Genomic DNA, 21,024 nt, shown 5'->3' with positions numbered 1-21,024 from the left:
AGGTCAGATGTGTTGCTCTGAGTGACTGGCTTTACACCATCCTCCCATCTTAAGTTATTATCCTATCTCTCTCTTCTCTTTCTTGGCTAATTAAACTCCTTGAGAAAGTTACCTATTTTTAGGAGCCTCTACTTCCTTTACTCTTAATCTCTTCTAAATCTTCTGCACTGTGGTTCCCAAAATAATCATTCGAACGAATGGACATGTCCCTTTTGGACAAATTAGACTGGAGGAATTTTATAACAATAAAACAATTTTTAAATTAATACTTATGTGATTTAAATGTGAAGAACTTACATCAGAATACTAGAAAAAATTAAAAACCAGGAAAATGAATTTGATAATTTAAAAAGCATAGATAACAGTATGTACATACAGACTGAATGTTTAAGACAGTCTCTATAGACTTCTATTTAATGAATCATTGAGAAGCACAATTTGTGTTTTACTTTGTGAAAACTTTGTGAAATCTGTATTTATTTAACGCATAAAACACAAAGAAGTTAAAAAAGGAAAAATACCAACCTAAGAATATTTTTGTTTTTTTTAATAGTGACATTCTTACCATTCTAAATGCAAATTTGGATTTACAGCCACATAAATTAAAAATGCTCCAAAAATCAGCAAATAAGTGCCATAATAAATTGCATTCTCAATCAGTGCTGTTTTGATCTTTCCAGTAATGGAAAATCCTCCTGATCTTGCATATGATTGCATAAAAGGTAATAGGATCCTAAAATAAGAGGAGAAAAAAGCAAAGAGTAGAAAATTACTTAATTTCATCTCCTTGGTATTTTTGTTTACCAGTTACTATAATAAAGATCATATTCTCAATTTAAGAGCTTATCTAGTTGGATTTGTACCCTTATCTCTGCCAATACTAGCTCTCGGACCTTGGGCCAGCTAGTTAACTTCTCTTGAGTGCCGGTTTTCTCGCTTTTAAATGTATAAGACACTTATCTGGTCTCCTTGCCTCACAGCTCATATCTGGAGACTAAGTAAGATTAAATGAATACAAATATAATGTGATCAACTGAAAAGGACAAAGTAGCATGAAAATGTAAGGTATTATTAAATGTGAACAAGACCAAAGAAAATTGTGATAGCATAACGATACTGGTCAATAGGACGATGTCGTTTTTGGAAGAAAAATGCTCAACTCAATATATTCAAAGCCTCATCTTTATGAGTAGTTTTAATTAACAGCAGATAAGTAATCTTTCTAATGCTTACACACCAATCTGCATTCCAATACATTTAAGTCTTAAGAAATATAATCCCTCTCATAAAGTGTTATTTTAGCAATAAATGCTATACATAAGGAGAGGCAATGTACTATAATACATAAAGATCCAGGACTGAGTTTGGATGATCTGGATCCAGTTCTGCCTCTGATACATACTGGTTTTGTGATTATAAGCAAGTGATTCAACTTCTCATCCCCTTGGTGCCTCTTCCAAGACTTTAAGTGACAGAGATGAGTTGCATATTTGTATTAGCAAAAGAAGTTTACACACTGGGAGTTCCTCATACCATCAAAGTCATATATCTGGCCCTCCAAAAAAACAAAACAAACAAAAACAAAAACTGAGACACTTTTGGATCCTGGAATGGAGTAGCAGCTACAAAGCTATCATCATAACACTCAATCAAAAATAATAAACTGGCACATACATTAAAGAAAACACTAAGAAAATACCTAATAAAGAAATAACTTCAAATATGTCATTAACACATGGTTAAATCCTAAACAGTGAAATCTTATTGAATACTGAGGAAGGAGGAAGAAGACAAAAGTAGAAACATTCATTACCTACCATGTTAAAAACTGTGATGTCCAATATACAACACGCCAGAAAATTGGCATTATTCCATCAGGGATATAGCTCCATGGCTTGAAACACGGATGTTTTCTGTTTTAATAACACCACCATCCACCACCACCCCCGGGCCCAAACAAAACAGTTAAAAACTGCTCACAACTGAACAACTAATACTAAATTCATTTTATCTTAACAAAAATTGAATTTTTCATTATATCTAAATTCTATTGCAATAACATTTCAGTCTTGTTTTAAATCATTCCTGCAACATATTAATTTTAAATTCAATTCAAAATGGCAGGGTCTACACGCTGACTAAAAATAACACATCATTAAAGCATTTTGTTCTAGTAAAGAATATAGTTTCAATTTGAAGTGCCTGTCTTACTTTAATATTAACTTTCAGAAAGATACTTTTGAAAAGTATTCCTTACAAACTTTTAAAAAGAGCTTCATAGAATCAGAATACTAAGGGAAATGGTGTTAAAATACTGAGTTTCAAGCACTTTAAATAAATAAAGCTATTAAAAAATACACAGATATACAGCCAGACACATCTTTCGACTCTCTGAGGAAGTAAAAATCAATATACATTACTGTTTCATTTGGAAGTTTTCTAGAAATTTAATTTGTTAAAATTAAAGTTAAAATACTCTGGCTAACTCTGAAATTTTGTATTCTTTCCACTGCTTTTGAATCTATTACCTTTACTTTCACAGGTGTTCAGTGCAAGAAGAATAACCAATATACTGAGTGAACAAGTTCCTAATGCCATAACAGTATCTTGAACACGCAAATGTTTTTTGCATGAACTGTCCATACTCTTAAACAGAAAAGACATATCTATCTTTCTTTATGGGGAAAAATAACTTTTAAAATGACAAAAGTGATTTAGATGAAACTCACAATAACAACAATTTTTAAAATGGCAAGCCATTTTTTATTTAAAAACCAAAAGCATTACCCTGTAAGAGGGGAGGCTGCAGAGTAAGATCCAGTTAGGCTGCCATTTTCCAAAGGGCTAGAGTTGGTAGCTTGTTTGCATCGGTTGTATATTGTCTAAAATGTTGAAAACATAGGCCAAAAATGAGGACAGACTATATAAATCATATATATATATATTTTAAAGAGTAACCAAATTCAGAATATTTAAAAGTTAAAACTTGTATGAAACATTAGTCAATTGAATTGTTTTTCTTTTTTATACATATATCTTGAATAGATTTGTTAAAGAATACAAAACTCAGACACAAAGAAAATGTGAACTCTTACCGTACTAACATCCAAGGGCAGGATGAAGACTATGAGAAAGCAGAGATACCAAGCAAGTAGTGTTGCTACAATAACAAGTCTATGCTGTTTCTTAAAGTCTCCATATCGATGAAGTATTAATAAAGCCAGAAAAAAGACAAAAACAATCTCAAGTCCCAAAGCTGCACCACTCATTATTGTGTGGTCACTCCAGCCAACCTATTCATCTGAAGATAATGACCATACCTGTAAAAAAAAAAAAGGGGAGGGAAAAGGAGCAATATCAGCATATAAAACATTATTCTTAAGAAAAAGTTATCAGATCTTACTTTTAAAAACATCTAGAAATGTTTTTTATTACAGAATATTAATCCAAAATAGAGCCCAGCACCGTTCCTGATAGAACTGAGATCTTTACTGTTTTAAAACCTAAAATTCAGCAGAGCCAAGATGGCGGAGTAGAAGGATGGACCTGCTCTTAGCTCTACCTCCAAAGCCCATAAAATACCTGTAAAAAATGACTGTAAACAAATTCTAGAGCAACAGAAGCCATAAAACAACAGAGCGAAAGAGATTTCCAGCTCAAGACAGCCTGCAGGGCTGACAGGAAAGGTCTACTGCACCAGGCTTAGAGTGGAGCACAGCCCACAGAGTGCAGCAGGGACAGAACTGGAGCAGGTGGAATCCTGGGCTGCAACTGCAGTTTCGAGATGTCTCATCCCACAAATGCCAAAGAAAGCTTCAAAAGTCAGTGAAAAAGCTCTTTCACCTGGGTGAGAAGGGAGCAGGGTCCAGCCCTAGTCTTGGATCCTGGAGTAAACTCCTCTCCCTTGATTGTGCCACCTTGAAGTAACTAAGAACTTACAGGTCCCCAGAGTATACCCTCCGCTTGATAAAGGACTCAAAAGTCAAGTAACTAGCTAGGAAAATGTTCAAAAAAGGGAAAAAAATAAGACTATAGAAGGTTACTTTCTTGGTGAACAGGTATTTTCCTCCATCCTTTCGGATGAGAAATAACAAAACATACCATTTTCTATCAAAGTCAAGGCATTTTCATCCAAAACTTCCAAAATAAATTTGCAATGGTCTCAGGCCATGGAAGAGCTCAAAAAAGATTTTGAAAATCAAGAGAGGTGGAGGAAAAATTGGGAAGAGAAATGAGAGCAATGCAAGAAAATCATGAAAAGCAAGTCAAACAACTTGCTAAAGGAGACCCAAAAAAATGCTGAAGAAAATAACACCTTAAAAAATAGACTATGGCAAAAGAGGTCCAAAAAGCCAATGAGGAGAAGAATGCTTTAAAAAGCAGAATTAGCCAAATGGAAAAGGAGGTTCAAAAGCTCACTGAAGAAAATAGTTCTTTAAAAATTAGAATGAAGTAGGTGGAAGCTAATGACTTTATGAGAAACCAAGAAATTACAAGACAAAACCAAAAGTATGAAAAAACTGAAGACTATGAAATATCTCATTGGAAAAACAACTGATCTGGAAATAGATCCAGGAGAGATAATTTAAAAATTATAGGGCTACCTAAAAGCCACGATGAAACAAAGAGCCTGGACATCATCTTTCATGAAATTATCAAGGAAAACTGCCCTGACATTCTAGAAACAGAGGGTAAAATAAATATTGAAAGAATCCACCAATCACCTCCTGAAAGAGATCTGAAAAGGGAAACTCATAGGAATATTGTAGCCAGATTCCAGAATTCCCAGGTCAAGGAGAAAATATTGCAAGCAGCCAGAAAGAAACAATTCAAGTATTGTGGAAATACAATAAGGATAATAGAAGATCTAGCAGTTTCTACATTAAGAGATTGAAGGACTTAGAATATGATTTTCCAGAAGTCAAAGGAAGTAGGATTAAAACCAAGAATCACCTACCCAACATAACTGAATATAATACTTCAGGGGAAAAAATGGTCATTCAATGAAATAGAGGACTTTCAAGCATTTTTGATGAAAAGACCAGAGCTGAATAGAAATGATTGCTGGCTTAATGTGGTAGGGAGTGGCTAACACTGGAAAAGGGTGGCAGGGGGTGAATTATTTTCTAGAAAGCCAGTTTTCTATAAATAACGAAATGGAAAATGAGTGATAAAGCAATTTAGGACGACAGAGAATTGATGAGGGGAAATAAATTCAGGGTTCTTGAGGGGATAGTGGAAAGGGAGAACAGAGGAAACTGATGGCTGGGGAAAGGGTAGAGCTGAGCAGGATAGAGATGAAAAGTAGTAGGTCAAAGAGGTCTTCTCTGCTGACAGAAACTCTGAATCAGAGGGGCTGAGGACTTGGAAATAGAAATTTGTTAGCTATTTATAGGCCAGGGTAAATTGATCAGAACATTTGGTTGATGTATAGCTGGGAAGGTCAAGTACTGAAAGATGCCAATAATCACTTGTTTATTCCTCTCCATCACAATCCTTGTAAGGGCTGAAGAGGGAGTTATAAGGATCACCGTAAGAGCTGTCAGATATACGACACGAAAGGAACCTCCTTCTGTAAGAGGAAGCCTCTTTACTTGTGTACCACACCTCAACTGTCCTTGACATCTAAGGCAGGAGCAGTGGTGGAAAGTACAATGGGCATTCTCCTCTCCTCTGTGACTATGACCCTTGCCTCTTAAATTATGTTGGGAAGGAGGAAAAGAGAGGTACTGGTCATACAGTTTCTGTCACCAGGGAGGATAGAGTAGATGCCACCTCCATAGATGGCAAATGTATTTGGGAAATCTAAGGGAATGAAGTCTCTGATTCCAGCTGACCTACAGCAAAGGTAGTTACTTCACTATTCCATCTCTCTCCACCACAACCCCTGTGAAAGGTTGGGGATGGAGCACGTGTGCTTCCTCTTTCCTACGGAGCAGTGACCCTACCAACAATCCTTTGCAATTTCTTCCAGGGGCCTGGTTCTTCTTAGTGTCACAGAAGTCATCCCTTTCCATTCAATGCTTTCTTCTTGGGCAAGGGCATAATCATCAAATAGCAGAACTCAGTTATTTCAAAAAGAGTATTCTCCCAATGCATGAGAGAATGGGAGTTTCTGCTGGAGAGAGGGGGAGGAGGATTGGGGGAAGGATTTCCTGGGTCACATAGCCAAAGCTGTATTCATGACCAAATCCAGGAACTTCTTCAAGGTTTACTCAACTTGCACCACTATACTCTGAACAATAAAGAAAGCAGAAAGGAAGGGGCCACTATGTTTTCCCTCTCCTTGGGCTCCACAAGGTGGAGTTTGATTCTGAGAAATTCACTATCTCCAAGAAACAGGAGTGTCACAAAGATAAATCCTCCTCAAACAGTAAAGGAAAAATAATAATTGACAGAAAGAAATTGCATTAGGTACAGACAAGTCTTAGCACTAGAATCTGGGGTAATTGGCAACCTGCAAGGGAGAACAAGGGCAGAAAATTGATTGACTAAATGATCCCTGAGTAGCTAGGTGGTGCAGTGGATACAGTGACAGTCAGGGAGACTCATCTTTCAGACACTTACTGGTTGTGTGACCCTAGGCAAGTCTCTTAACCTTCTTTCCCTCAGTTCCTCATCTGCAGAATGAGCTGGAGAAGGAAATTGCAACTCACTCCAGTATCTTTGCCAAGAAAACCCCAAACAGGGTCATGAAGAGTCGGAAGACTGAAACAACTGAATGACAACATAAAATCCCTATGATTCCTTTGCTCCTTTAACACGCTATAAGCCTATGGATAGAGAAAAGAACATGCCCAGAAAGAGGATTCAGACTTACTGCTCATAAATGTGTGTTTCATGATGAAGCACAGGTCACATTCCCTAATTATTTTATTTTGCTACTGAAGAAAAATCATATGAAAAGGTTTTCAAATTAAAGAGAATTAAAATTCAAACAAAATTTTAATTTGTGTACTAGATGTGCCAAAATGAAAGGGAAAAATGGGTAATTATCTGGGTTAAGACTATGAAACAGATAATTCAGATCCCCTAAAACCTCTTTCAGATCTGAAGGACTTAGTTGGCCATGTACATGATCTAAAGTAGCCAGACAATCCCTTTATAGAACTTAAACACTGCTAATCATCTAATAACTATTTCTGATACATTCTTAGGCCCTATCCTCCTAAAATAAAATATCACTCTTTATAACCACATTTCCCTTAAAAAATTACTTGAAGAATGAAAAATATATAATGACCTCGTCAGTGAGTGGGATGTATAATTGGCATAACTTTCTTTAAAAAAAAAAAAAACTACCTTTATTACTTACAATCCTTTCATTCAATATTTCAGTTTATTTATGAACATCAAAAAAATGCTCTGCATTTAGTTTCTTCAGTTTTTTCCCTCAATTTCTTCATTTTTTATTCTTACAATAAAAAGGAAATTATATTCTCTTGGTATACTATATATTTACTCAAATTACATACTCCAGGTGTTTTAAAAAACAGCTAAAAATGAGTCACTGAAAGTTTGATTTTTATGAACTTCATGTAACTACTTATCAAAATTTCAAGATTCATATTCTGAACAGCTGGTTCTGTTATTGGTTTTCTCCAGCTTATAAAATCCTAAATATATCTTATAATAATACAGCCTATAATATAGGATATATGTGTAATATATCCTATAAGAATCCTAATAAATCCTATAATAGTGCACCAAATTTATATGATGTTCCAATCTTCCATCAATATCAATTCTTCTTAAACATTGTGGGAAACAAGGAAGTTGTTTCCACAGTTTTGGGTGGTCAGGGTTGTGACCTAGCATGGTCAGGTTAGAATCAGAAACTTGTGCACAGGCTTGAGGAGCTATCTGCAGGAAAGCCTATCAGAGAGGAAGGAGAACATGAAGTCATGTGGCAATGGATGGAGTCGCAGGAGGTTCAAAAATCTGAAACAATATAAGAAGCTTCCATTAGTCTGTACAAGTTGAAATCTGCTTGTAGCCTTACTGGAAGCAACCAATGAATAGAAAGCCCTCCTCTGAACTTTATTTTAATAAATTTTCCTTGATACCCTTTTGTGTGTCAAGTGTCTCTAACAACATTTTCTACTCAATGTAACAAGCTGAAATTGAATGCAATTATTACTATGCTGACCAATTAAAAGTTAGGTCCAATATTTTCTTGTCTGATATTCTATCTGAGCTAAGAACTTAACAGATAAATCGGAACTGAAAATTATAGTGAGTAGTATACATTATCAAATTTTTGGCTTTCACTATTGGATAAGAAAAATGTCTCTGAAAATGAAGAAATGGCTGAAGAAACATTCTGTCCACATGCTTGGCTATCCTTTCCACCAGAAAGCACTAAGACAGAAGCATCAAACTCACAGTAGACAAAACTCCAGAGAGAAGTCCTAATCAGAACAACATGCAATTGAGAAATGTTTAACAAAATAAAATATACTACAACATACGTAATGCAAACTTGTGCTTTTCTAAGTCAGTATGAGGCCCACAGGTCTGTCTCTATTTGAATGTGACCTCAGTGCATTAAAGTACCAAGTGAAAGGGATAAATGTCCCAAATCTGGGTTTCTTAATATTCCTACTTTCTCTCTCTCTCTATTTTCCTCACCGATACAAGCCAGTTTCTGGTTACTTTATCTAGTGTACAAAAGGCTAAGGCCTGCCTCCCAGGGAGAATGGAATGGAAACAGGTTTTTATCTTGTTCTTTTGATGTCAAGACGACAATTCCTAAGCTTATCTTAACCTAGTACCTACCTCTGAGTCACTGAATTCTCAATGATCTCTCTAGATTTCTTACACACTCAAGTCTAGTTTTTAATTTTGTTGCTGCTGTCATGTTCTTTTTATGTTATCTTAATTTCTAAATACATTTCTCCTTATTCCCCTACTCAGCAGGTCCTATCTTGTAGCAAATAATAAGACCCCAAACCAAAAAGCAGCTAAGCAAAATTTAAATCAACTGAGTCAAACCACATATGCAATATTCCCACTCTGAGTCTTTTACCATTACAGAAGTGGGAGGGAAGTACACCTCTAATCTGGGGTCAAGCTTGCTAGTACACCGACTAATGCAGAGAGGAAACTGCTCTACAGCTTAAGAGTCTAAGAATGCTACATGGAGCATAGAGAGGTTAGGTGGTGTGCCCAGGGGGTCACAGAGACAGTATAAGGGGGAGGTGGGGGAGGGGAGGGGAGGAGGAATAGAAAAGGAGACTTGAATTCAGGTATTCCTGCCTCCCACAAGCAGGCTTCTACTACACCAAGCATTTCATATATAATTATTAAAAATGGAAAATTTTATATCTTAATGAAAAATATTAGTGGCTAATCAATTAAAAGCACCAGTTTTTGTACGTGGGTTTTTTTTAAACTATAGATCTAAACCAGACCTTAATGTACTAATTTTCTTTTCAGGTGTATTAGCTCAGGTTACCCCTTGAGACATGATAAGTATAATAAAAAGGGAGATAAGAGTATTTGGTTCCTTTTTCTAGTGCTTTACATGCACAGAGATCTGACTAGCCAGTGTAGATCCCTCCCCAAACCATTCCGAACCCCCAAGATCTACTGACCAATAGGAGAAACATTTTGGCCTACTCTGAGCTTAACTTAAATAACATTATACTTTGCATGCTCTGGCATAAAAGACATGCTTTGCTTTGCTCTCTGAGGGAGCTCAAAATGCCCCTTCTCGTGTCAGCAACTACAAGACCAGGTGAAACTTTTTTGTAGAGCACTGACCAGTTTAAACAGTCAAAGGCTTTAGTGTAATCAATGAAGCAGAAGCAGATGTTTTTCTCGAACTCCCTTGCTTTCTCCATAATCCAGCAAAGGTGGGCAATTTGGTCTCTGGTTCCTCAACCTCTTCAACAACCAGCCTGCTCTCCTGGTAATTCTCAGCTCACACACTGCTGAAGCCAAGCTTGCAGAACCTTAAGGATACTCTCCCTGGCATGTGAAATGAATGCAATTATTCCATAACTCGAACATTCCTTGGGATTGCCCTTCTTTGGAACTGTGGCATAAACTGATCTTTTCTAATCCTGACACAAGAAGTGCAGCACTTTAACTTTCATCTTCTAGGAATTTAAATAGTTCAGCTGGAATTCTGTCATCTCCACTAGAGTTATTGTTAGGAATGTTTCCTAAGGCCTAGGGCTCCCTAGACTTCATTCTCCAGGATATCTGCTTCTAGATCAGGAATCACACCACAGTGATTATCAGTGATGTTAACATCTTTCTTGCATAGTTCTTTAGCATATTCTTGCTACCTCTTCTTAAATCTCTTCTGCTTTGGTTAAATTTCTACCATTTTTGTCTTTTATCATGCCCATTTTGTCATGAAACTTTCCCTTGATATCTCTAATTTTCTTGAAGAGAGCTCTGGAATTTCCTATTTTAGTGTTTTCTTCCACTTCTTTTCATTGCTGATAAAAGAAAATCTCATTTCTTCTCACTATTCTCTGAAATTCTGCAATCAGCTAAGGGCACCTAGGTGGTGCAGTGGAGAGAGCACCGGTGCAGGAGTCAGGAGGACCTGAGTTCAAATCTCCCCTCAGACACTTGACACTCACTAGCTGTGTGACTTTGGGCAAGTCACTTAAACCCAGTTGCCTCATCCTGGGTCATCTCCAGTCATCCTGATGAATATCTGGTCACTGGATTCAGATGACTCTGGAGGAGAAGTGAGGCTGGTGACCTGCCCAGCCCTCCCTCCCTCAAAACAAAGTCAAGTGCAAGTCATGTTATCATTTCTCTGATGGCATGGTCTTCTTTGGCAACGAAGGATGAACACGCACACACACACACACACACACACACACTCAGCTGGATATTTTTCTCCTTTACCTTTCACTTTTCTTTTTCCCTTGCTACTGGTAAAGGTTCATTAGACAGTGATTTTGCTTTCTTTCTCTTCTTCAATGTAAGTCTGAGATTTTCAATAAAAAGCTCATGATCTGATCCACAGTCAGCTTCCAGGTCTTATTTTAACTCACTGTATAGAGCTTTTCCACCTCTGACTACAAACCTTCAATCTGATTTCTATATTGACCACCTTGTGATATCTATGTGTAGAGTCACCTTATGGGCTTGAAAAAGAGTGTTTGTTATGACCAGGAAGGTCTCTTGACAAAATTCTATTAGTCTCTGTGCTGCTTCATTTTGTACTCCAAGATCAAACTTGCCTATTAATCCAATTATTTTTCAATTTCCTACTTCAGCTTTTCAATCCCCTATGATGAATGTGACATTTGTTTGGCATTACTTCCAGAAAATGTTGCAGTTCTTCGTAGAACTGAGCAACTTTTGTGCCTCTTTGGCATCAATGGTTGGAGTAGACTTATATTAAGTGATGTTGAACAGTGTGCCTTAGATTTGAACAGATTCCAGTCATTTTTGAGATTTATATCCCAGCACTACTTTTCTCACCCTTTTATTGACTATGAGGGTATTCCATTTAAAATCTGAGTTCAAATAAGGCCTCAGATACTTTTGTGACCCTGGGCAAGTCACTTAACCCTGTTTGCCTCAGTTTCCTCATCTGTATAATGAGCTAGAGAAGGAAATGGCAAACCAGTCCAGTATCAGTGTCCAATACTTTATCTTGCCAGGTGATCTTTAGAATCTTAAGACAATTCCAATCATAAATTTAATGGTCAGAAAATAGAATTATTAAAACTTAAAAAAACTTCAAAATAGCTGGAATCACAACTAGAATCATATTTGTGATTCTTCCCCTCCCCTAATAAAGTCTATCAAAAGCACTTCAAGCTGTGCTAAACATAAATTCTCAAAGTCCTGAGATTTGGAAAGGAACTTTGAGCTCATTTTGTCCAACCCCATGTATCTATTTTGACAACATCAAAACATGGTCATCCAGCCTCTACTTGAACATCCTAGACATTAGAAACGTTTATAAATACTTGCTATTATAAGTATCAAAGAGTGTGCTGTTAAGAAAGACAAAAGAAAAACCATAAAAATATTCTTTCAGCCAGAACAGAACAAAGAAGAACAAACATAGGAGAGGTAAAGGAAAAGATTAATTCAGAATGATCCTTTGGAATAAAAATGAATTAGATAATGGTTTTCAATTTTTATTCAACCCATATTCCCCAAACAACAAACACAATGACTAAATTTGCTATAGATATAGCAAAACTGAATAGAATATAAATAATAAGGTACATATTTAGGTAAATAAGATTTTTTAAAATTATTTCAATCAGAAACTTAGAATAATTTCAACTATATCGTGTATAGTACAAAACTGAATTTTAAAAGTGTTTACACTGGAAATCTACATACTATTAAAAGAACCAGAGGTTAAAAAACAGAACAGTGGTGATTAGGGGAAAAGAAAAGAAACATTTAGACTAGATCTGTAGAGTGCTAGAAACACCATATAATTCAGTGAGGACAATAAAGCCAAACTTACTCTTTTATAAAAGAATTTCATAGCTGGATAGAAACCTCAAATGTCCAACCCATACAAATTCTCTCCATAACAACTCCAGTGACGGGCAATTGTTTACATCACTTTATGTTTATACAGACTTCACCTTATGCCAAATCAAAACCTGCCTCTCTACAATTTCCATCCATTGCTCTGTTGTAGTTTCCCCCTCTGAGACACCAAGCACAATAAACCCAGTTCCTTATATGACAATCTTCCTTCAAATACCTGAAGATAGCTACTAACCATGTTCACACTGTTTTCTCTTTTCTGGGTGCTTTCCTTCAATCGATCCTCAAATGGAATGATTTCAAATCTCATCACACTCATCTCTTTGACCATGCTGGAGCTTGCTGATATCCTTCATAAAATTTGTCACCAAGACTGGAAAAGTGGTCTGACCAGGTTAGAGTATCCTTTTTTCTTGATAATATGCTTCTCTGAATGAAATATAAAATCACGTTGACTTTTAGGGGTTTGCATGTCAAACTGATGGGGTCATGAGACAAAGACCACGTCTCTGGAAGCACCCTAATCTCAGTAGGCCCATGTGAGAAAATTCTCTCCTTGTTACAGGCACATACAGAGCTGACTCTGTAACTCCTCAGATAAAAATTATTTCAAGGGTGCCTGATCCCCAAGGACCATGCTCTCTCTGGCAACCCTTCAACAAAGCTAACTCTGTTGACTCACTGGGTTTTCCCATACATTCCAGTAGGCCAGTACTCAGACTACTTGCATATATTGACCACTCCCTAAATCCCTCCACCCCACAATCATCTAATTAGCATACTTAGCATTCCTTTTCCATATAAGCATTAGCATCACCCCCATTAAGTTGCAAGTTCTCTTAGGAACTTCCCCACTTCTACTGGCATCACAATGAACTTTGCCACTTGACTAAAAGATGATTTGAGTACTGAATTCATTCCAGGTGACACCACCCTGGACCCTGACATTCTGGGGGTTCCAGCACCCCTAAGCCAAGTCAAAACTATGGAATCTGTAGTACATTAAAACCATCTTTCTCTGCATCTGTTTTCTGGCCAAGTCTCTCTCATCAGTGGATTAAAAGCTTAATGGTAGTTATTTCCTTACCCTTAAATTAATATTACTACATATGTGCATTTACATTTGCAGCCCTCATTTTATATTGCAGATTTCTAGAAAATCAGTTTGTGGCCATTCAAGCCAAAGATATTAACTGAATCATATTTCAATTGAACACTGAAATTTGTCTCTCAAGCTAAACTACATATACTTGAATTCGGTAATACAAAAAGCATTTCTTTAACTTTCCTAAATGCCAGACACTCTGCTATGGGTGGCGATAAAGACAAAAAGGAAAAGTTCCAACCTCAAGGAACTTACATGAGTGTGGGGTAGCCACACAATGGGCTAAGCACTTCAATGAATATTATTTTACTTGATTCTCACCACCTTATGAAGTAGGTGCTATTATTTTTCTCATTTTACATTTGAGGAATCTGAAGCAGAGAGAGGTTAAGTGACTTGGTCAGGTTTACATACTTACTAAGTATCTGAGACAAATTTGAATTCAAGGCCATAACTTTTTAATTCAAGACCCTAACTATACGGCCAATGCCCTCTCCACTGTGGCAACCAGCTGCCTATATAAAATAAATACAAATTCATTAGGGGAAGATGCTGGAAGAGCTAACAACTAGGGCTGGAAAGGATTGGGAAGTATCTTTATTGAAAAGATTTGATTCAGAAGATACACACACACGTGTACAAATGCGTTTATACACATATACATTTTCAATTATACCTTAATTTAATCCCATTTTTTTTATTAAATTGCTAAGGAATTCAAGAAATATTTGTCTAATATACCAAAATAACACTCTTGGAAATTATGTGGATGGTTAAATTATTTCCATTTTCTTAAGTCTCAAATATTTGTTATATGAATACAGAAAAAGGATACTCATAGTACTTGTCAAGTTTATTTTTATTTTTTAACCTAAACGTAAACCCTGGCATTTTTATTTTTAATTAAAAATTTATGGATTTTTGTTTTTCACGTGACCAGAATGTCTTCCAGAACCTTTTCTCCTTACCTTCTCCCAAAGAGTCACCCCACAACAAAGAATAATGTTTAAGAAAAAAAACCGATGAATAGAATTTCAATAAAATTGATCAACAGATCAAGAAAGTCTGAAAATATATGCAGTATATCACATTTACGTTCTTCTCACTTTTACAAATGAGTGGGGTAGAGAGGTATCTTGTCCTCTTCTTTGGAGTCATTAAGAATTTACATTATCCCTATCAAACCTCATTCTGTAAATCACAGCATTTCAATATTCTGACATCCTGATTTTTTTTCCATCCAAAGTGATGGATATTCTTGAAACTTCATGTTACCCTGTAGACTAGATGAGTACTTCCAACTTTTCAATCACTGAAATCTCTATGTATTTTACTTGAAAAACCAAAAAATAAATGAAATGCTTCATAAAATAAGATCATTTGCACCAGGTAAATTAACCATCACACTTAGAAAGGTGTGTGTGTTTGTTGCCAAAGAAGACCATGCCATCAGAGGAATGATGACATGACTTGCACTTGACTTTATTGTGAGGGAGGAAGGGCTGAGCAGGTCACCAGCCTCATTTCTCCTCCAGAGCCATCTGGATCCAGTGACCTGATATTCATCAGGATGACTGCAGATGACCCACAATGAGGCAGTTGGGGTTAAGTGACTTGCCCAAGGTCACACAACTAGTGAGTGTCAAGGCATAGCAAACAGAAAGCCCCCTAAAGTGACTTCAACCCTCATTCAATTAAAATGTAACAATAAGAAAGATTTAAGTTTCAATAACTTGAAATTTTTATTTTTAAAATTTTCAAGTTCCTGAAACTACAACCATTTCACATATACAAATTTTTTGGTTGGCACATTAGAATCAAATTATAAAGTCTACCTACATCTTGCCGGGGGGCCCTTTCCCCAAAAATACCTTGAGTGAAAATTTCCTAATGTTACTTTTAATCCTCAATATTTCTCCTAGATTAGGCTCATCATCTATCTTACCCACTAAAAAGTGAGCTCCCAGATATCACAACCTTGAAATTGCCAAATCTTATTTACTTACAAACCAGGGTTTGCAAGGTCACATTCCTACATCTCTCTGCTATGGCAAAAATTTTGTCCATCTTTATGAAGGGGAAGCCAATATGCTTCTTTCACTTGGCTCCAAATGGTCATCCCCAGTCTCCTTTGTACACCATCAAGGTGTTCTTGGCACCTTGTTTATAACTAACCTCCTTCTCCTATAAGCACCCACAGCAATGCTATAAGGTCAGAGGAAGTAATACAGATTCTTATGTGCTCCACCTCCCTCATCTACAAAATGGAAAACACCTCCAGAAAGGTGAACTAACTACCAAGATCACAGGAAGACTGATCAGTCTCAGGACCAGGTATACTACAGAACATACTCAATATATCAGAATTATTGAGCACAAGGGGAATAAAGAAATAAGCATTTATTTATTAAATGCCTACTATAAGCCAGACGCTGCGCGAAATGCTTTTACAATTTGTAAACATTATCTCATATGATCCTCACAAAAACCACGAAAGATGAGTGAATATAAGTATCCTTATTTTACAGTTGAAGAAACTGAGGCAGAAGTAACCTGCCTAGGATCACACAGTGGGTAAGTGTCTGAGGTCAAACTTGAACTCAGGTCTTCCTAACTCAAGGCCCAGCACTTTACTCACTGTGCCACCAGCTGCCCTATGCACAAAAAGAAGAAAGCTCCTGCTCTCAAGGCAGTGGGGGGAAAGAGATGGGTATGTTACATGTTCACAGGTAAGTAAATCACAGAATTTTTTATGTAATCAGTAAGGTAGCATTTGCACTGAGGCTTGAGACGAACCAAAGACAGAGGGAAAGAGGGAAAGCACTGTAAGTATAAGGGGCAGCCTCTTTGGGTACAGAAGCAGGAGACAGAATGTCATCCTTGGAGGCAGCTCAGTTCAGATGAACATCTAAGATCATAGTATGATTTTTGGGGAAGTATAAGAGAGGATGGGAAAGAAATTGGTTTAGAAATTCAATGTCATTTTAATAAGACACCTAGATCAGAGATGTCAAAACAGCAATACTCATGTACCAGATTAAAATGTATTTGAGAAATAAATTAACAAAATGAATAAAAATGTAAGAAAACAGAAAGCATTATATTTTAAAACAAAAATCAATATGCAGCCTGCCAGAATCCTTAAGGACAGATTACTGGCCTCTTCTTTTCTATTTGCATTTGATACCACTGATCTAAATCACAGCCTTGTTTCAAAGGCTAACTTCCAAAATAGTTTTAATTCCTGAGTTTAAAGATTACCGTTCTTTAGCCAACAGTTGTGACCCTTTTGGGGGTTTTCTTGGCAAAGACACTAGAGTGACTTGCCATTTCTTGATCCAGCTCATTTTACAGATGAGAAGCTGGGGCAAGCAGGATTAAGTGACTTGCCTACGGTCACACAGCCTAGTGGGAGGCTGGATTTGAACTCAAGAAGATGAGTCTGCCTGACTCCAGTCTGGTGCTCTATTTACTCAGTCAACTAAAGTTCCTCCATATGTACAGAGATAGATCACTTCCTAGGTGGAATGGCATGTGGTTGAAAAGTAAGGAAGACTTAGGTTTACGTCCATGTTCTGACAGGTAATGCCTGTACAACTCTGGGCAAGAATTGCTTTCCTAGGAAACTAAAAAGCTACAAATTTCAGAACTGCTGTTGATCTGTACTGATAGATGAAATTTCCTATCTCATTAAAATCAAAGCTCCAAATTAATAACAGTAATGATTTCTAAGTCTCACAAACAAGATATACAAGAAGTGATTAAAATTTATAATAAGAACGATTCCTCAATAGATAAATGGCCAAAGGACACACATTGGCAGTTTTCGAAAGAGAACTTACAAGATATCACCAACTTTATGGGAAAAAAAAGTTCTATATTAATAATAAGTAGAGAAATGCAAATTAAAGCAACTTCAAGTTTCAAGACAGTCCATCAAACTGGCAGGTGACAAAAGAAGAAAATAACAAATGTTGGAGGGGCTGTGGGAAAAACAGGTACACTAGTGCATCGTTGGTGGAACTTTGAATTGGGACAGCTATTCTGGAAAGTAATTTTAAACTATGTCCCCCAAACTATGAAAATGCTCATTCCTGTTTAACTAGCTATATCATTACTAGGACCATATTCCAATGAAATCAGAAAAAGAGGAAAAGGATTTATTTGTACAAAAATATTTAGAGCAATTCTTTTCATGAGAACCCCAAACTGGAAACTAAAAGAGTATCCTCTCATTAGGGAATGGCTAACCAAGCCACAGTGTACAAAAGTAACAGAACATTACTTTGCCAAAAGAAACTTAAAAAATGGGACAGTTCGAGAAAGACCTCTATGAAATGATGTAGAGCAAAGAGAACTAGGAAAACGACTTTCCCCAATATCAAAATTGTAGAGTAAAACAAATTTGGAAAACTTTAGAAGTCTGACCAACACAAGTCCAAAAAATGATGGAACATGATACCTCTTGACAATGTGGTGATAAATTAAAATACATAAGACATGCATTTTCAGACACAAAGTAGGAGTTTGTTTCATAAGCCTACAGCTGTTGTAATGAGGGCTTTATTTGGTTAGTTTTTTTCTTACCCTGATCCATGATTTAGATAAAGGGAATGGGAGAGATTAATAAAGAAAAAAATGACATTTAGTAACAAAAATAAATTCCAAGAATTCTCTCTTGAATTTAAGTTCATTTCTCTTGTTCAATCCTTTGTGATAAAAAAAATTGATCTGTAATCTTCACCTTGAACACTCTTCATATACTTCAAGATAAACATTAGATAACCCCTATTTATTTCATCTATCAACTCCTTGAGAAACTCCTACAATGTTTAGGATCCAGAAACTAAAGAAGTCTCAAAAGGCAGAACCAGAGTAACTATGACAAAGGGTAGAGTAGATGCTAGAATGTTGTAAAGAGAAAAAAAATTCAGAGCAGCGTAAAGCGTAGTATTAAACTTTCAAGAAATACTAAACTTTCTGAATTAGTTGAAGATTAACTGCTTATGGTGGACATTATGTGAGGGTAAAGTAGGAAGACAAGGAGTCAGTTTTAATTAAATATGCCTTTAAGGCACATAGTTATTTTATCCTTTATCATTACAAATATCAACCAAGGAAGTCATACCTACTTTGAGAATGTTTTATATTTAACAAAGTAAGAGACGCTTTCTGGAATATTCTACTTAGGTACCTAAAATTTCTGACTATACACCATGGACCTTGCCCATTTATCCACAAGGTAAACAAATATCCCTAATACCTTTACCTCTTTGTTTGTTTAAGAGCCAAAGAGAACTTAAAAGGATTACATCCCAGTTCTTATTTAATGTAGGTGATAATCATTACAGCTGAGGCGGCAAGTATAAGTGTGGTTGAGATCTGTGATTTCAGTGGCATAGAGAACTCAAGTTCTCAACTGTAAACTTTCACCACCAAAGCAGATGCCTGAGGCACTGGAGATAAAGTGACTGTTCCAGGGTCAGTCGGTAATATGTCAGCACCAAACCAAGTTTCCCTGACTGAGGCCAGCTTTCTCCATCTACTATTCCCACAATTTCAGCCTGGCTTCAGTGCCATTATTTCTATAAAAATGAATTCTTAGCATATTTGATTTTTTGATACTATTACACTATCCTTATTCCTATAACTAATTCCACTTGTAGTCAGCTGTGATTCCTTGTTCTTATTCTGTTACGTCCGTGCTCTGCCATTCGCCCCCTGTATCTGTTTTTGCCACCAAGTACCTTACACATCCCAGTAGGATTTAGTCCAATAGAGACAGGTCTCCTTTACCATCACTGTGAATTCTATTTCAAGCTTCCAAAGTGTTGGCAAATCCCTGCTCAATGGCATCAAATACAATAAGCCCATTATTAACTCACTTACCTAGATCACTAATAAATCTCTTTACAATAATCCTGGTCATGGAATAAGAATCATATCTTTGTGTAAATGCAAAACGAGGTGTTAAGGAAGTGAGCCTTAATACAAAAAAACCTAAAATTCATCAAGGGTCTGTATTACTCAGGAAATGCTAAATCTAAGCCAGGTGCAATCAAAGCTTGTGGAAAACATCTAACTGAAGCTGATGGGCTGGATGACTCCAAGTTTAAAATGGACAAAAGCTGGTTTTAGGCTAACACTCTCAATAATTTAGATAAACTGAAGGGAGTTAAGATGATGGGTCAGGACTGAATATGATGAATAATAAACTAACCCCCATGAAGCACGCTGAGGAGGCTGCAGTCTGCGGACACCTGTTCCTCCAGGGCAGGACTGGGCTCTCTAGAGCTCCACTCAGGAGGTTCAACAAGAGGTCCTGCACAGTCCACCCACCCGTAGCCTGCACACCTTTGAAGTGAGGGCTGAATGAGAGATGTTCCTAATTCACAAACTGGAACTTCAGACCTTACACTAAGCGACACCAAAGACGCCACATTCCAGAGAGGGTATGAGTCAAGAGAAAGCCTAGCCTGCAGACGGATATCGCAGACAGACAGCCAGTCTTTATGGAACCCTTCCCGTATCTCCAGGTTTTCTAACCGTAGTCACTAGTTAATTATCAACGATCTGTGCAAAGGAAAGGGGTAAAGACAAAAGGGTTTGCACGTAGCTTGGGCACACGTCCTCTTTGACCTAGACGTACTCTTTTGGATAAAAACATAATTATTTGCACTGAAACGCTCTTTTGAATGTCTTCTTCCCCAGAGGAGAGATGGAAGAACTGTCGAACCTTCCGGACTGACAGAAGAGGCGAGGGCGCGTCCCCGCCACGATAATGTCACGATAACGAAGCTAAAAATGGCTGGGAAAATAAAGATCATCCGCTTACAAGAACCACCTCAGTTTAGTGAACTACGCAGAGGAAGCCTCAAGCTGACGTAGTTTGAAATAAAGACAGCCAATTCAAGAGGTATCGATCGTCGCTACCGCTTAGCAATCACCCTTTTGTTTCCCCAAAGCCTCCTTTTATTTTCAGACTCACAGGCACCCTAACCTCCGGGATCAGGAATTCCCTGAAAGGAAAGGGGAGAACGCACCCCCCTCCCCATCCATCCCAGCCTCCGTCCGTCCGTGCGTCCATCCACAAAGAAGCTGACCACTGAGATCAATAACCACTCACATCCGGCGGGAAGGAGGCTTAATTGTGCCCACAGATACGTCATCTTTCCACGGTTCCGAGCAAAGCCGGGGCAGGACCCGAAGCAGGACCCGGAGGCTGCTCAGGGACTGCGGCATTAGGCGGGGGGGGCCTAACAGCGGAGCAGAAAGCGTCCTCCCCGCCCCCCCCCCCGGGAGGCCCGCCCGGAGCCGCAGGTGCCCGTCCTGCCCGGGGCCCGGAAGTGGTTCCGTCATCCCGGGGGGGATGTCCTCCACGTCTGGGCCCTAGGACCCGCACCTTACGGGGTGACGACCCGGGGGAG

General features: G+C 37.5%; 1 protein-coding gene across 6 annotated transcripts in view; it reads right to left on the bottom strand.

Moving 5' to 3' along the window:
* Nucleotides 1-21,024, bottom strand: part of LMBRD2 (LMBR1 domain containing 2) — a 59,457-nt gene that overhangs the window by 38,173 nt on the left and 260 nt on the right. For 3 of the 6 annotated variants that reach the window (XM_072605810.1, XM_072605814.1, XM_072605813.1), the window contains exons 2-5: nucleotides 3,096-3,320; nucleotides 2,788-2,882; nucleotides 1,818-1,913; nucleotides 566-733 (exon numbers count right to left, since the gene is read on the bottom strand). In XM_072605810.1, coding sequence (XP_072461911.1) covers nucleotides 566-733; nucleotides 1,818-1,913; nucleotides 2,788-2,882; nucleotides 3,096-3,269 — 533 coding nt within the window. In that variant the 5' untranslated portion in view covers nucleotides 3,270-3,320. Of the gene's footprint in view, nucleotides 1-565; nucleotides 734-1,817; nucleotides 1,914-2,787; nucleotides 2,883-3,095; nucleotides 3,321-12,727; nucleotides 12,747-20,723; nucleotides 20,952-21,024 lie in introns of those variants that run through there. The other 3 variants (XM_072605811.1, XM_072605812.1, XM_072605815.1) reach the window with 3 other exon arrangements.

The sequence above is a fragment of the Notamacropus eugenii genome, chromosome 4 (genome assembly GCF_028372415.1).
Source record: "Notamacropus eugenii isolate mMacEug1 chromosome 4, mMacEug1.pri_v2, whole genome shotgun sequence".
Taxonomy (NCBI): domain Eukaryota; kingdom Metazoa; phylum Chordata; class Mammalia; order Diprotodontia; family Macropodidae; genus Notamacropus; species Notamacropus eugenii.
Note: the sequence above shows the minus strand (reverse complement) of the source record. Positions and strands in the feature narration are given on the sequence as shown.